General features: G+C 32.0%; 1 protein-coding gene across 1 annotated transcript; it reads left to right on the top strand.

The window, feature by feature from the left end:
* The first annotated feature begins 10,572 nt into the window (after positions 1-10,572).
* Positions 10,573-13,902, top strand: LOC120167030. Its single transcript, XM_039176161.1, has 5 exons — positions 10,573-10,904; positions 10,982-11,317; positions 11,869-12,243; positions 12,700-12,914; positions 13,490-13,902. The coding sequence occupies exons 1-5, from the start codon at positions 10,580-10,582 to the stop codon at positions 13,730-13,732; spliced, it is 1,494 nt and encodes a 497-aa protein (XP_039032092.1). The 5' UTR covers positions 10,573-10,579; the 3' UTR covers positions 13,733-13,902.
* The last annotated feature ends 3,341 nt before the right edge of the window (positions 13,903-17,243 follow it).

The raw sequence follows: 17,243 nt of genomic DNA, 5'->3' as shown, positions 1-17,243 counted from the left end.
AAACACTTTTAAATTTATTTTTGACATTTTGAACATTAAAACTTATTTTTAAAAACTTAAAATTCTTGAATCAAGTAAAATATTAACTTTACAAAATTTTTATACGTTTACCAAAATTGATTCCAACATGAAAAAGAATGACACTAGTTGTTAAATAACAACTATAACATAAGAAAATCGAATAGAAATATTGGAGGAAACTCTTAGAGCTTAAATCCTCTTTAGATCCTTCATGAAGCTCAAAGATAGTGATCTTTTTATGAAGCTTAAGAACCCTAAATTAAGAATCTTACCTCTAGATTTCGGATTGAAGGAGATGATGAAAAGTGAAGCCTTTTTCTTTTATTTTTGCTTGAGGGGAGAGAAAGACAAGATGAAGAAGGAAATGGGCCCTTTTTGGCTCACCACAAAGTCCACGCCTAAAATAAGAAAGAATCACCCCAAATCAGCCATGTTTTTCTTCAACGGTAAAATTAAACTCTAGGTCCTTCCATATTCTTTTAAGCTTAAAAATCCCATTTTATCTTTTACAAGGCTAATTTTTTACCCGATTAAACTCAAATTCAAACCAAAGAAACCTCGTGTTATAATAAGTCTATTAGATAAATTATTGGGTTAACACAAAACTATCATACCAATATTCAGTGCATTACAATTATACATTCCTAAAAGAAAATTTCGTCCTCAAAATTTCCTAAACGAAACTACTAGTTAAACAATCGAGTTGCACAAACTTTGTGATTCCTTAGGTACTTCAAAAGACCTTCACTAAAGGTATTCTAGCGCATTTAAAAACATATCACTACAAATCACTGTACCTCTAAAGGATTAAAAGATATTTGACCAAACAAGTCCATAAATTCCTACTCGATTAGTTTTTTTGCAATGAGATCCTCGAACAAAAATGAGTAATCTTTCTAGGATTACGCGCTTAAACGAAATATTTATGATATTTAGTAAATCAACCAAGAAATCCGACGACAGAATTAGTAAACTTCAACTGATTTTTCTCTTACACCACAAATTTACGAATGCATGAGAGATTCAACATATTGATCAAATTTTATCAAATTGATGCAAACAAAATCTTTGAGTCATGAACATTCTTCCAACACGTTTCATGATACAATGGCTCAAATAAAGACATCATAGAGGAAATAAAGATGACACAGTTGAATGTAATATCAAACATAGGTTTAACGAAATTCTAACATAAGGTAGAGACCAATACGATCAAGGGAGTCTTATCATTCCCAAATTGTACAAAACGTAACCTAGAATAAAGATGAAGTTTACAAGTATTATCTTTCTCTGATAGAACTCAAAACGGCATTTATGATAACTTACTAAAAATTAGAGTTGACTGAATCATCAGAACGTAATAGAACATCTGAGACTTAACAAAAGAAGCTCAACAAAGCATGTGAAGCATCCGAGGGGTTCGTAAAGATAAGTGCTCACCTTCTGAATCATTTCAAGAATATGAGACATACTTTAAGGTCTAGCTTGATTATCATACTCCATCGAGAATTGATCAAGGGATAATCATTTCAGAATTTATGAGAAATGATTGATCAAGGTCAAAGAAACTTGAATCTAAATGAATTTAATAAGTTATGAGAAATTTTATGGCGTACAATTTGCATAAATCCAAACACACACAAATCCGATTTTTTTTTACAAATTTGAGATAACACATATCTTGGACAAATAAGTCCCTTAGCAGCTATCATACGAGTTACCACAATAACAAAATTCTTATTAACAAACAGATAGATTATCCACTAACAACTCTTCTTAGAGTTGAATATGATTATTCTAGAATTAATACGACCACTTACCTTCATAAGACATCGAATTGTGGATTAGGAGTCATAGTATTCATATAGCAAGGCTAAACGATATTGGCTTATCAAAGCAAGGAAAATATTTGTTTGTCTGCATATGAATACTGCTCAAAGATCACAAGTAGAGAATATTCAAAACTGAGGAGACTTCCACTTATTTCACTAACAAAATGGTTTATTGATGGCTCTAGATTTTCATCAAACACATAAAAGTGCCATTGATGGAATTAGCCAACGAAATGACACGATCATAATAAGGAATAGAATTTGAAAAACTTATGGAGACATCTATCATAAGGATCCTCCTCTAAGATATAATTAAGGACCTACGGTCTATAAGAATTGAACAAAAGATTTCCTTTGAAGACATACAAGTTCTATGAAACTCGCTCTTCATGGGTTATTTACTTAAAGGAATAACATGTATCTTTACCCCATAATGGCTCGGTTAGCTTAATAGGATTCATAAAAATGAAGTCCTAAGAGAACCTCGACTTCTAATAGAAATAATTTCAGGGTATAATCGCTTTCGCTGCGTACTCTGATTTTTCAAGATTTGTTTGAAGGAGAAAACTTAATCTCACTTAGATGAAAAGATGACAGTCTATTGACTATTATTTTAATGAATCACACATCGCCTTGATGAGATCATCCTTTCACATATTTCTATTGTTGTACAAACTTTCATCTCTTTTTTATCACACTTTCTATATTTCTATTTGAGTACATTTATTCATAGATTCATAAAGTACTTTCTTAGCTACATTTACCATTAAAGACTAGTTTCCTTAATTGAACCTTTCTTGTCATATTTTAGCACCTGATATGCCAAAGTCACTAAGTTTCATATTTCTAAATTAGTCACCTCAATATGTTTTGTTTTATCGATTTATCTCTATTACCCACTTATTAGTCAAGACTATCACATTAACTTACCAATTGGTGATCGATGGATGAACGATATTGGAATCTCAGTCTGCGAGTGCACTTTACAACTTTGAGGGCATGTAGGACTCGAATACAACTAAATGTAACACCCTAGTCCCATGGATTCGAATGCCACATAGGTCAACTAAAGTGGTTAACCCAAAAACATTTCTAGAAACCATACTCACTTTAAAATACTTATACAACATATGAAATCATAACAATTTACAAAAGTGTGGCCCTAATTTAGAAATTTGATAAATAAAATAAAGAATTAAAATGTTACAAGCTGACTTATTTTAAATCATGACCTTTACATGCCCACTATGTTATCATCATTGTACTCTGGTACTCCGCTGAGACTCTTCTGATAATGTCATTGTCCCATCGCACTCCATGAAACCTGAAACATGTGAACAGAAACACATTTCGAATGTTGAGCTCACAAGCCTCGCATCACACAATACATCTACCATACTACATGCATTCATTAAATTATCGTGCTAATAAACGAAATCATGTGTATACAAATACACTGAAAAACATATTAAGGTAAGTCTACTGGTGTAGTCGAAGGAATTTTACGTGCATCTCGAAATGAATCCCCTAGCTTACCTAGCATCTCATAAATATGCAGAAACATATCAACAACATGAGATATGTCTAGTAATATGGTCAGAGGAATTTTACGTGTATCTCATGCATCACACCAGCCTATCTTGAAATATGATAGCTTCAGTATAACAACTAGAATTTTACGTACATTGGAAATTATCGCCCTAGTCTATCTCGGATACTAGAGAGATCAGGGTAAGGACATAAATTTTATGTGCATCAAAAGCTCCCCTCCAGAACATATTCGAGCATAAAGTACAATCCATAATTTTACGTGCATCGGATGCGTACCGATATCATCTAGAATTTTACATGCATCAGATACGTATCAAGTCAGACAATATCTGAGTATTTCACAAATAGAAGATAACTGTCATAATACTAGAGTAACTCGGGCGTCTTAACCATTTTTCGAGCGTCATACAAAGGCAAATCTTATGTCATCCTAACTTGCTTGATTTTTAATTGTGTTTTCGATTAAATTGATTGTCTCCACTTGTATTCGGGTACATAAAGATTATATGACCTCAAAACCCCCAAATCCAAACATTTGAACCAACTGACAAATTTACCCAATTCATGACAATGGTATCGATACTATGCTAGCATTATCAATATCGACCCATAAGTATCAATACTCACCTTGAGTATCGATACCAAAAATAGCTTCGATGTTTTGAAAAATACCTCAATATTGATTCCCCAATGGGGAGTATTGATACTCTACCCTTGATATTGATACTCCCATGAGTATCGATACCAAAAATAGCTACTATAATCCTTAATTTAATATCGGTATCGATACTACCCTTTGAGTATCTAAACCGACTACGAGTATCGATATCCTTGAGAGAGTATCGATACTACCATCTCAAAATGCCCTTGTTTTTACATTATTCAAAGAATAGTATCGGTTATGTTCTTCCAGTACCGATACTTATGACCTGAAGTGCCCTAGTTTGGACACAAAAATGTATTTTAAACTCACCCATTCACCCTACTAAGGCTCGTAAATTTTATTAGAGTTTTATTTAAGGTCTTAGAGGTCAAAAAGAGTTACCTTTCATGCTTACAAACATCAAATATAAAATTTACCATGGATTAGTTATACATGCTTCATGAACCCAACTAACTAATCAGGCGTATCAAAAGGGCTACAAAGAGCTACATGTGGCATAGACAAACTAGAATCATGTTACTACTATTCACTTGTTGAGTTATGTTACTATTATTCACTTGTTGGGTTTTCTGTCAGTCTGACGTTCAACTCAGGTTGCTAATTAGTGGAGACACTCTAGTCAATCTCATCATGCTTTCCCTCGATTCACCCTTGAATTGAAGGGACGAATGATATACTCTCATCATGCGTAAGTAACTCGTATAAGTTATTTCATTCATTGAGGCCCATAAGGGTAAATTGGTAATTTTATCCCCAAGGGCTATTTAGTGATGTCCCACACTGAAGCTAGATGTCTGACCTTAATTTATATTAAATTCTTCACTCGAGTTTATTTGACATCCCTATGACACTCAACCATTTATGGTATTGATATTAAGCCTCTAGTATGTATACTCAATCTTCGGCATGGAGATCAGTCTTTCGGTATGGAGACCAGCGGTCTCGAGACCTACCATCCATTCTCGATACCAAGCATCTAATGTTGATACTGCAACCCTCAGTATCGATACCAAGGCCCAAAAATAACTTGTTTTCACCTATAACATGAACAGTGTCGATATTGTTCATACAATATCAATATTATCGCTCCAAACCACACTATTTTGCTCGAAAAACACCCCCAAACTCACCCCAAACACTTATTCTAAGGTCTAAGTTATTTATTAAAGCTTATGGAAGTTATAAGGGGTCATTATACATTAGTTTTACACTAGAATAACATCCAAATTGTCCTTGACAACAAATCGAGATCCCAAACCCCACATGCTCTTTCTACCTTATAAAAGCAAGCACACTCATTTAAATGACATACAAGAAGTAATAAAGAGTTAAAGTGTATTACATTAACTCCTAACTATCCAAATACCTTTCTAAATCCTCCAAAATCCAACCTTGTTAACATCTTGCCTTTAAGGGGTTCTTGCACCACTCTTCCACCAACCAAGAGCCACAAATTGATTCCAAAGTTAAAAGGTAGGACACTAGTTGTTAAATAACAGCTATAACATAAGAAAATCGAATGTAAACATTGGAGGAAGCTCTTGGAGCTTAAATCCTCCTTAGAACCTTCATGAAGCTCAAAACCACCATTGGAGAAGATGGTGGGTTTTTCATAAAGCTTAAGAACCCTAGGTTAAGAATCTTACCTCTAGATTTCAAATTGAAGAATGAAATGAAGAAATGTGAAGCATTTTTCTTTTGTTTTTGCTTGATTGGAGAGAAAGATAAGAAAAAACGTGAAGGGAGAAGAGAAGATGAAGAAGGAAATGAGCCATTTTTGGCTTACCACAAAACTCACGTCTAAAATAGGAAAGAATCACCCCTAATCAACCATGTTTTTCTTCAATGGTAAAATTACACTCTGTGTCCTTTCATATTTTTTCTAAGTTTAAAATCCCCTTTTATCTTTTACAAGGCTAATTTCTTACCCAATTAAACTCAAATTCGAACCCAAGGACCCTCGTGTTATAATAAGTCTATTAAATAAATTCTTGGGTCAACACGAAACTTCCAGACCAATATTCAGGGCATTATATTTTTCATATTTGTTCAATTCATCATAAGTTCACATTTACTTTCGTATAAGCATGCCAGTAACTTGAACATATGATATATTTAAGACATAATTTAGTATCATACCTTCTTCCAGGGACGGCGCTAGGATTTTAGTTCAAGAAGGGCAACGTATAATTAACAATAGAAAATGGGGGCAAAAATCAAAATAAATCAAAATTTAAAGACCTCAATAGATAATTATTCCTATTTTCTAATGGTAATTTTTTTTTTTTGCGGAAACAGTGACCCCAAGGCCTACATGGCCCCGTCCATGCCTTCTTCATAAGGACGTCACTTCCCTCTACATGGCTTATACCAACCATTTAATAATGTAGCATATTATAATTTATGAATTACATTAAATATATGTGACATTATTTGAAACCTCTACACTATTAAATACAAAATAAGATAAATCCTCGTAAAATCCATCCCACTAACATCCTATTATAATTCTCATATAGTACTGTTTATTTATTCTAAATTTTTAAGATAATTTAAGTATTTAATCACTTAGTTATTCTCGTTCTTTGTTTTGGCCATTCAATTATTTTTTTTAAAAAATAATCACTGTATTTATGTTTTTGTTTTGTTTTGATCATCTGTCATTAAAAAATAAGTAGAATATTGATGTGATATTTTTATTATTATTTTTTCAATAATGACGTGTTTTTCTTATATGACTCGTCAACATTATCGTTAATTTTTTGACAACTGATGATTAAAACAAAACAAAAACATAAATTTAGTGATGATTTAAAAATAATAATTGGATGACTAATACGGAATCATATGAATAATTAGATGACTAAATAGATAGTTTACTGAATTTTATATTAACTCAAACTTATCCGCGTAGTTCCAAGTAAAATGATAAGAACCTGACCACACGTACTCTAAAAACAAGTATGGCTTCTTTTTTTGCTTTATAAAGAATTACTAATGAATCTGAACTTTAGAAAAATTAATAAAAAAAATAATATTTAATACAAATAATATGGGTTTAATATGATAGTGTGGAGACTTTATTGTTTTAGAATAATGAAAGCCTTTAAAGGGAAGAGTGGGGCTATCGTCTTTTGGAACTTCTCCTCGAAACACCCGGTTTGCTACTTGTTTGATCCTATATATTCACTACTTGTTTTAGAATAAGTCTTAATACCAAAATAAGTGACCAAACTATATCTAAATTCTCGAATATGTGCCTAAATTATTTTTTTTACCCATCCAGATATATAATGTTACAAACGTTACTCATTTAGGATCTTGGGCAGTCAACGTCGTTAATTTTCTCGTTAAGTGACACGTGTCGCAATTTGATGATTTTAAAAATTTATTTAAAAAATTTAAATTATATATATTTTTAAAAGAAAAATATAAACATTTTGAAATAACCCCAAACTTCAAAAACTTTCATTTCAACCCCTAAACACACGCCAGCTATCGTCCTTTGCCGCCAAGGAAGCTCCACCCGACTTCATCTTCCCCTAATGACCAAAACCCCAATAAAATTGTGATTGATCAACGGCTGATCGACAGCGAATAGACGTTTTATTCCCTCAAACCCTAGGATGAAAATCGCAATCCCACACGATCTCGACGGACAATCAACGACAACTACAATGGTGTATGACTAGGAGGATGGCAGGGACTATGTCGACGACAATGGTCGTGGTCGGAAAGGAGGGTGGCGGCGGGTTAAGGATAAGATTTGGGGATTTTAGGTATTTTGGGGCTTTTTTATAATTTAAGATAAATTAGGTTTTTTATAAATATAATAATATTTTAAAAAATAATTTTCAAAATAACATATTGCAGACACATGTCACTTAACCAGGGGAAATAACGCCGTTGACATCCTGGACACCAAAATGGGCAACGTTTGTAACGTTAAACACTTCGATGGGTCAAAAAATAGTTTAGGCACTTATTTGAGAATTTAGGTATATTTTGGGCACTTATTTTGGTATTAAACCTAATATAAAAATAGTTTAATAGACTCCTAAAGTATATTGTTTTTTTTTCTATTTCAGTCCTTTAACATTTTTGGTCCAAATTAAAACCTAATATTAAATTAAAAGGATTAAAGTGATCACATCGAGTATAGTTTAAAGATCGAACTATGCATTAAACATTAAAATATAAAAAAAATGTGTTACATATCTATCTTTTTTCAACAATATTAATAATAGTAGAGATTAATACGATGATAATAATAATAATAGGTCCTGATGTGGTTCAACACTTTTAAAGAATTGAAGAGAAAAAAAGGTATACTTTAAAAGCTAATCCATACATTAAGCGTGGCATAAATAAAATTATTTATATTCTTCTTTTATTAGTGTTTATATTCTAATATGTTGTAAGAATAGATTTAATAGGACACTATTAAATGACTTTTCAATACACTAATTATTAATGTGACATATGTTACACATATTTTTTTTTTTATATTTCTGAATAGTTAATAACATATTTTATTGTATATAAATAACATTTAGATTTTTTTATTAGTAAATTGTTAAATATAATAAAAATTGTACCCATTTTGATAATAAAAAATTATAATAGTAAAGAAAATTATAAGCCATAATTATAGTTGAATGATGTGTAGTTACTAACTTAATTGAAAATACATTTAACTACGTCTCGTTTATATTATCCCTGATATGAAAATTAGTCTCAACATTTATTTAAATAATCACTCTAACTTTTATGTATTATTTAATATTTTAGTCCTAATACTTTTTTTAATGAAAAGGGGCCAATAACAGAAAACTTAGTCTTAGGTAGGCTGGACCATAAAGGTCTCTATGCATACAGTTAAGCGCACAAGGGGGAGGAACTGAAATATGGTTGATGGATCCATCAGGGTTCGGAGTCATCTTAGTAATGTAGCTGGTACCAAAGTTAGCTTCGCGAGGAAAAAGAATAAATTCGACCATCCAGGCTCTAGAGGTCGTGGAAGCAATCGCTCGCACAATGGAAATCGGACTTGAATGGGCGTCGTTGGAAGAGATGAGCATGTGATTAATTGATGAAAATTACTAATTGATTAACGGTCAATATATATTGTTGACGTGATATTTTCATATGTGATTAATTGATTATGAGTCATATATCGCATCATCATATTAGGTAATGTGACACATGTCATGTCATCATTTTGGATTACGTGGTATAAAACATATCAATAATTTAATACATTTGAAAATACTACGTTAGCAATATGCATTGACTGTTAGTTAATTAATTTTCATCTAGCAAGGTGATTTTGATTAAAAAAATTAAAATATTGAGGGTCAAAGTACTTAAAAAACAATGGCTAAAATGATTATTTGGATAAATGCCGAGGCTTATTTTGACATTAAACATTTATATTATGAAAAATTCTACAATACATGCCACACACCGAAATGTATCACTAATTTTGTATGGTCAAATTTTTAAATGGTCGTTAAACTATACTAAAATAATCCTTTTGAACATTGAACTTTTAGAAGTTATAGAATACCTCATTCAACCCCTAACTTGTATTACAAAATGAATATCACATCTTTAATTATCATTAAAGGAATAACATAATATATATATATAACTGATTTATTTGACAATGAACGTTCAATCACCTTATTGTAGTTCCTGGTGTTCTAATCCATGACAGGAACAATAACAATTCCTTTAATTCACAAAATGTATTATGATTATTTTTATTAATTGTGATTCTATTTGAAAATTTATAATTTTTGAGATCCAATAATTTCAGATATAAAAATGAAATAATTTTTTTATTAAACAATGTGATTCAATTCTTTAACTTTTGTTTAATAGTTCTAAATATAATTTTAAAAATATATTTATAGTTTCAAAAATAAATTTTGGAAATCCATATATTTAAAAAATTATTTTTTATATTTTTTTGAAATTATTACTTAAAATTATTGAAAAATATCAAAACCAAAATTTTAGTAATTGATAGAACAAATGATATTTTTTTTTATTAATTTAATATGACACATTAACCTTTTAACTATAGTTAAGTGTCACTATTTTTTTTAAACGAAATCCAAAATTTAATCCTCATTTTATAACGTTTTTAAAAGGTTAATAAACTAAAAAGATCATTATAATTTAATGACTATTTATAAATTTATATCGGTATGTGGCATGCTGAGTAGACTCATCCTTCATATTATTAGCAAAAGAGGTAAAATGATGGAGTGGAAAGGTAGGGGCTTCACTTTGCTTTTGAGTAAGGGGTATTTGTTGTTGGCAGCTCCTTTTAATTTGCAGCCACGGAGAAGAAGAGAAATATGCAGGAAGCTCTAGTTAGGCTGTTTTACAACCTCTCAAGCTCCTCCTTTCTCCTCCTCCTATTCCTTTACTCCTCTTCCATTTTGCTTACCAAGTTCCTCTTCTTCATTGGAACTAATCCACTTTTACAGAGGTTCATTGCATGGAAAATGACCACCTGGTGGCAGACATTATTCATGGCGGCGAATCACTTGTATTCCTATCAGAAAACAGCTTTCAGGGGACTGGAAATGATTTTGAGGAATCCATGCCTCCCCATGATGATGATGATGATAACGATGATGTAGAAGAAGATTACGGAAGCAATTCCACCCAACAGTTGTCTGCTAATGACTACTCGTCACCATATTCAGATTCTGAACATCATCATCATGGTGATGATGAAACGGATTCGCTTGTTGAAGATGAAGAGATACCAACTAAAACAGTTGAAGGTGATCATCATCAGGTGAACGATAATGAAGATGGTATGTGTATTTATGCTTAATTACCATGATTATACCTTCCCATTCCATTTTTGCTGATCCTTTCCTCCTTGGTGCAGAAATCACCACTAACAAAGAAATCAAAGCAAGGGTGCAATCAGATTTCTCAAGATCAAACGACAAGTACTTCGGTATTGGACCAACGAAATCGGAATCCAACAAGTTACTTGTTCATGAAGAAATCTATGGAGATTCTTGCACGACAGCCTCTACTTCAAAGAGCTCCTCTGAGTGGAGAAGCTCAATAACTTGCAGAGATTCAACGACTGATGATCCATTCTCTTCTTCCTCAAGAAGAAGTTGTCCCAAGTGGGAGTCCTACACAGTGTTCCAAAAATATGACGAAGAGATGATGTTCCTACACAGACTGATTGCACAAAAGCTCCAGGAAACAGGTAAATATAGTCATCTTGATAGGAATAAGTTGGTCTCGTCGTTCGTTGACGGTTCATCCAATCTTATTTGAGTGAAGAGTCGCAAGATGTGCGGTGTAAGGGAGCGAAAAAAGAGAAACAGAAACGCTGATCAATGATCGTTATCTTATCATCTACGACTCTCCACTCAATCAAACCCAAGTGGGAGTCCTACACAGTGTTCCAAAAATATGACGAAGAGATGATGTTCCTACACAGACTGATTGCACAAAAGCTCCAGGAAAACTTAAATATAGTCATCTTGATAGGAATAAGTTGGTCTCGTCGTTCGTTGACGGTTCATCCAATCTTATTTGAGTGAAGAGTCGCAAGATGTGCGGTGTAAGGGAGCGAAAAAAGAGAAACAGAAACGCTGATCAATGATCGTTATCTTATCATCTACGACTCTCCACTCAATCAAAAGGATGCACCAGTTGACGAGATAAACTTATTTCCATCAACAAGTTAGATAGTATTTGTTCAGAGAAATCAATCCAACATTTTCCTTATTTATCTGAAACTGTGCTTTTTAGAGTCACTGAGGTCTATCCAAGCTTGCCCTAAGTCAATATCAGAGAGAATAGTCCACAAGTTTTCAACAACAAACAAAAGGCCATCATCAGATACCTGCAGGCACTATCCATATCATGAACTGGAAGCTGCTTATGTAGCTCAAATTTGCTTAACATGGGAAGCTCTTAATTGGAATTACATGAACTTCGAACGTAAAAGATCTGCACGTAAAGGTTTTGACTGTCCGGCCACCATTGCTCAACAGTTTCAGCAATTCCAAGTTCTTTTACAAAGATACATTGAAAATGAGCCTTATGAGCATGGCCGAAGACTGGAGGTCTACGCCAGGAAGAGGCTTTCGGCACCAAAGTTGCTTCTGGTTCCTGAGTATCGAGGTAGTCCATACACTAATTAACCTTACATTTCATAGGCATAATATAAAAAAATCACTAACATTTGATTAAATAGTCATTTTCATTTCTACTTTATTGGGCATTTTGGTTTCCAATATTTCATTTTAAGATAAAAAGATATTAGTGTTTGATTAAATATTTACTTTAGCCCTTATTTTTTAAAATATTTTTATCTTCAACGTTTCATTTTAATGTAAAATTTTTTTTATTTTGGTGTATTGACTAACGGATTTTTTGAATGGAGGGACTTTTTTCTCCAAAAATAAAGCGTTGGACCTAAAATATTTTAAAAAATAAGAGTCAAAATGAGTATTTAGTTAAATTTTTAGGGTTTTTTTCTGTTTTATGCCTATTTCTTATCCTAGAAATAGTTTTTGATCATATATTGGTTTTTGATGATACCTACATTAAAGAATTAAGATTGTTTGGATTCCATAGATTACGAGGATGATCAGAGGGATGAAGGTTTAGGGTCAAGGATTTCAGCAGATTCATTTATGGTGATAATAGAAGATGGAATCCAAACCTTCATGAATTTTCTCAAAGCAGACAGGGAGAAACCATACCAAATCATTAAAGCACTGTTTCGGAGAAAGAGAAAAGGTTCGGTTGACCCAACACTTGTCCGACTCATGAAGAAAGTTAATGTTAAAGTAAGTTGGATATATAATATATCGGTATTAATTCGATAAAATAATTATTTTGACCTTTATTTTTTTTATGTATTTTAGTTCTTATTATTTTATTTTAGATAAAATGACTTAAGATTGGATGAAAATTGTTAGTTGACTAATGATTAACACTCTTCGTTGCTGTGGTACATGTTATTTGTTTAAAATGATGACATAATATATTTACGTACTCAAAGTGATGACATGATTTATGTCACGTGTATATAACTTATTATGTGACACAAATTATGCGTACATAAATGATGACATAATACATGACACATCATCTCTTTAGACACATAAAACTTATCACATCAACGGTAAAAAATGATGATTAGTCAATTAGCTATTTACATGCTACTGATTAAAATGAAGTATTGGGGCATAGTAAATATCTCAAAATGAAATATTAGATATTAGGACCGAAATGATTAAAAGAGAATAAAAAGAGATTAAAATGATTATTTTATCAAAAGTAAATTTTAACATCTTAATTTTCTTTATATATTCATTCCAATGATGACTAGTAATGGGCTTGACCTTATTTCCATTTGCAGAAAAAGATGAAGCTAAAAGAGCTGCGCAGGAGTCACAAATGCATAAGGAAAAGAAAAGTCAAGGTGAAGAAAATGGAGATCTTAATGGCCCTAATTGACCTAAAAGTGGTGTCAAGGGTGTTGAGGATGAGTGATCTAAGTGAACAACAACTGCATTGGTGTGAAGAGAAGATGAACAAAGTGAAGATTTCGGAAGGGGCACTCAAGAGAGATTCCTCAACACTCTTTTTCCCAGCACACTGACCCACCCACCACCATTTCTTTCCATATGCAAATCTTGTTGCTTTGATGACTAGATTCCTACTCTGCACCAAATGAATATCCTGCACAAGCTTTCTGTAAATACTAAAGCAAGATGGAGAGAAGGGTCCTACAAATCGTGTGGGGACAGTGATCGATCAAGGAGTGCGATCTGGAAATTTTAATTTCCCATATAGTTTAAATTCTTTTTTTGTACTTTTTTTATTGATGATTAGGCTTGTAAACGAACCGAACGCACACGAACGAAGGTATGTTCATGTTTGTTCATTTAATAAATAAATGAATATAAACGAACACGAACATAAACAAACAAAATTTTTTTTGTTCATGTTCGTTTATTAAGGAATATAACTTGTTCATGTTCGTTCATTTAATAAATAAACGAACACGAACATAAACGAGCACGAACATAAATGAACACGAACATAAACGAACATAAACGTTGGAGACCCTACCTTCCATTGTTCTTTCATGAAAAATAGTCGACAATGCAAATCAACCAAATCTACAGTGATAAATAGCGTAAGAGCTTATTAGCATGATGAAATGTTTGAAGATTTAATATTTCGATCGTTTTTTAAAGATATGATTCACACGACTTTAATTTAACGCTATAACATTTATCTTAGTGTTCCATGATTACATATGGACAATCATTTTCCGCTATTACACTCTTTTCAGAAATTGCATAGAAACCTTTCTTTTGTTTTGGGCAAATCTATATATTTTCTTTTTACTGATGCTCATATACTTCCGATTTTTACCTTTATCTTCCCATCTATTTCTAGAAAGAAGTATTATGTTTTCTTGAGTTTTAGATGTGAAGATCCCCACAATAACTTTACATATCAACTATTAGTCAAATAAAACAGAGAAAGAGATGAAAACACCTGTAAAACTTCATATTGCACTATATAACTGTTTTGAATCTTTCAGATCGTCTCCACTCTCAGTGAACAATAGGTTTGGGGGTTCACGAACGTAAATGAACGAACGAGACCTATGTTCATGTTTGTTCATTTAATTAAACGAACAAAAAATCTTGTTCATGTTCGTTCATTTAATAAATAAACGCACATAAACGAACTTCTCGCCGCACGGTTCATGAACGGTTCGTTGAACGTTCAGTTCATTTACATGCCTATTGATGATCAAATACAACAGTTCTAAAATTTTATAATTTCGTACCCTGATTTTTAATATAATTTAATAAGTTCGTATACATGACATAAAATCATGCACCTATCCATATACAAGGTGACATGGAATTTGGAAAATGGGAAAATCCATGCAAAGAAAGCAAGCGTAAAGCATGTGTTAGGCAGCCTACGTAGCTTTATGGCATACTTTTGAAAGTGAAAGACCAGACACAAAGCAACCAACATGAAGATGGGTAGATAGATACAACAATGGTAGCTTTATTGCTTTTTCTTTTGCTTTTGCTTTTATAAATCAAATAGGGTTTATCTTTAAGGATTTGAGAGATGGCTTAATCAAAAGAAGAGAAGAAGAGGTCTATGACACATGCATGCATGCATGCTCACCTATTAAACAAACAGGAATTGCACATGCTACACTTTTACTGACCCCACTTAGGTCCTCGATTCACTATGATTTTACAAGTCTTGAATCTTCAAGATAAATTACGTATTTAGTCACTCACATATTTTTGTAATTGTGTTTTGATCACTCAATACTTCACATTACGTTTCGGTTTCGTTTCTGTCATCCACCGTTAAAAAATTAACAGTAATGTTGACTTATCACCATAAGGTAATATCAAGCCATGATTGAAAAAAATTACAACATTGGTAATTCTATTTATTTTTTAACGGGTGAACAAAACGTATTGTTAGGTATCATTATGAAAAGAAATAGTTAAATGACCAAAATGGAACTGCGAGAATAGATGGATGACTAAATTCGTAATTTACTCAAAAAAAATTTATTCATGAACAGATGATTGTATGAATATAATAAAAGCTACAAAAGGTTAAAATATGTGATATACCCGGCTCATTACGCCATCCGTAGTCCAACCAATAATGTCCATCCATCTCAATGTAACTTTTAAATAACTACCAGCTTTTTTTTTAATGTACGAAAGAGGTGAAAATTCACCTTGGAAAAAAGTGATGTGAATGGACCTTATTGATTGAGGCCACGAACAACATGGTGAGACAGTCTCATCTAATAATTATTCGTTAAATAAGACATAGGATATGAGGATCAAGTAGGCGCAGCCGCTAATATGGTATATTATCTTACTGAATAAGTTGGATTTATGGTATTTTATGCACCGGTCATCGTCAAAATTGGTGTTTTTGTTTCAAGTTGTAAAGTTACTTGCAACGAAGTAAACGAATATAAACATAAACAATAGAGAAATGACACAAAGTAGAATTTTTTTTACCTAAAGTTACTGGCAACTAAGTAAACGTATGTGAACATAAACAATAGATAAATGACATAAAGTAGTTTATTCTTTTACCTAATTTGAATTTAATCTTATATATGTAAAAAATTGTTTATAAAGTAAATGTTAAAAAGATAATATATGTATAATGATTATATAATAAATTGGATATTAATATTTTATGTGGAAAATTCTTTTGAGAAAAATAACAAACAGGAGAAGGAGAATTTTCACTAACGTCAAAAAAGAAGAATACGATAAGAATGACTTAAACAACTTAATTTTTAACTCTAGTTACTTGATTACAAAAGAAATTTGTTTAGTAAAATCTACTTAAAATATTTTTTACTATTAATCAACATAAAAGAAAATAGACTTCCTACTTTCAATCAAATTAATTTTTTTTCAATTATCTCTTAACATTATATCTCCTTTAGTTTATGTAACATCAAATTCAAATCAGACTTCAATAGAAAATTAATATAATTTCAATGATACGAAAGATGTTTTAAGCTCACATTCAGTATATTCAAATAACAATTCTTGGCCATTAGATGAATGAAATTTTGGCCAAGATGATTTTTCCACCGTAGGATTAGATGGGCTTAGAGAAGAGAATTATGTAGAACCTTTAGCATTTGCCCTGACAAGCATTTTTTTTTCTTAAGCTAAGGTGATTGATTAAGCTAATGAAATTTTACTAAAGAAAAGAGTGCACCCAACTTTTGAAAAAACTTAAATTTAAGGAATGGATAAAGCCAAAGTGTATTTGGGGTAACTTGACGTGTGGCGAAAAATAAAGGTAAGAGGAAGTTGAGTTTTGTGTATTAATAGTTTACCGTATTGTATTTGGGGATGGATCTAGAGACCTAAATCTAACTCACACACGTGTGTAAATTATGCTACTTGAATCCGATTCATTAAAGGAGAATAATTTTTATTTTAACCATTGAGGCCACTAGTGGGGAAAGTAGAATTCTATAACTAGTGCACCTGCTAAAAATCCTGTATACATATACCTCCGATCCATCCTACATCGCTGACGAGGACTCGGACTCAGCTCCGGATAATGGATAT

Source organism: Hibiscus syriacus, unplaced genomic scaffold (assembly GCF_006381635.1).
Source record: "Hibiscus syriacus cultivar Baekdansim isolate YM2019G1 unplaced genomic scaffold, ASM638163v2 tig00111659_pilon, whole genome shotgun sequence".
Lineage (NCBI taxonomy): Eukaryota > Viridiplantae > Streptophyta > Magnoliopsida > Malvales > Malvaceae > Hibiscus > Hibiscus syriacus.
This window is presented reverse-complemented; position numbering and strand designations above follow the sequence as displayed.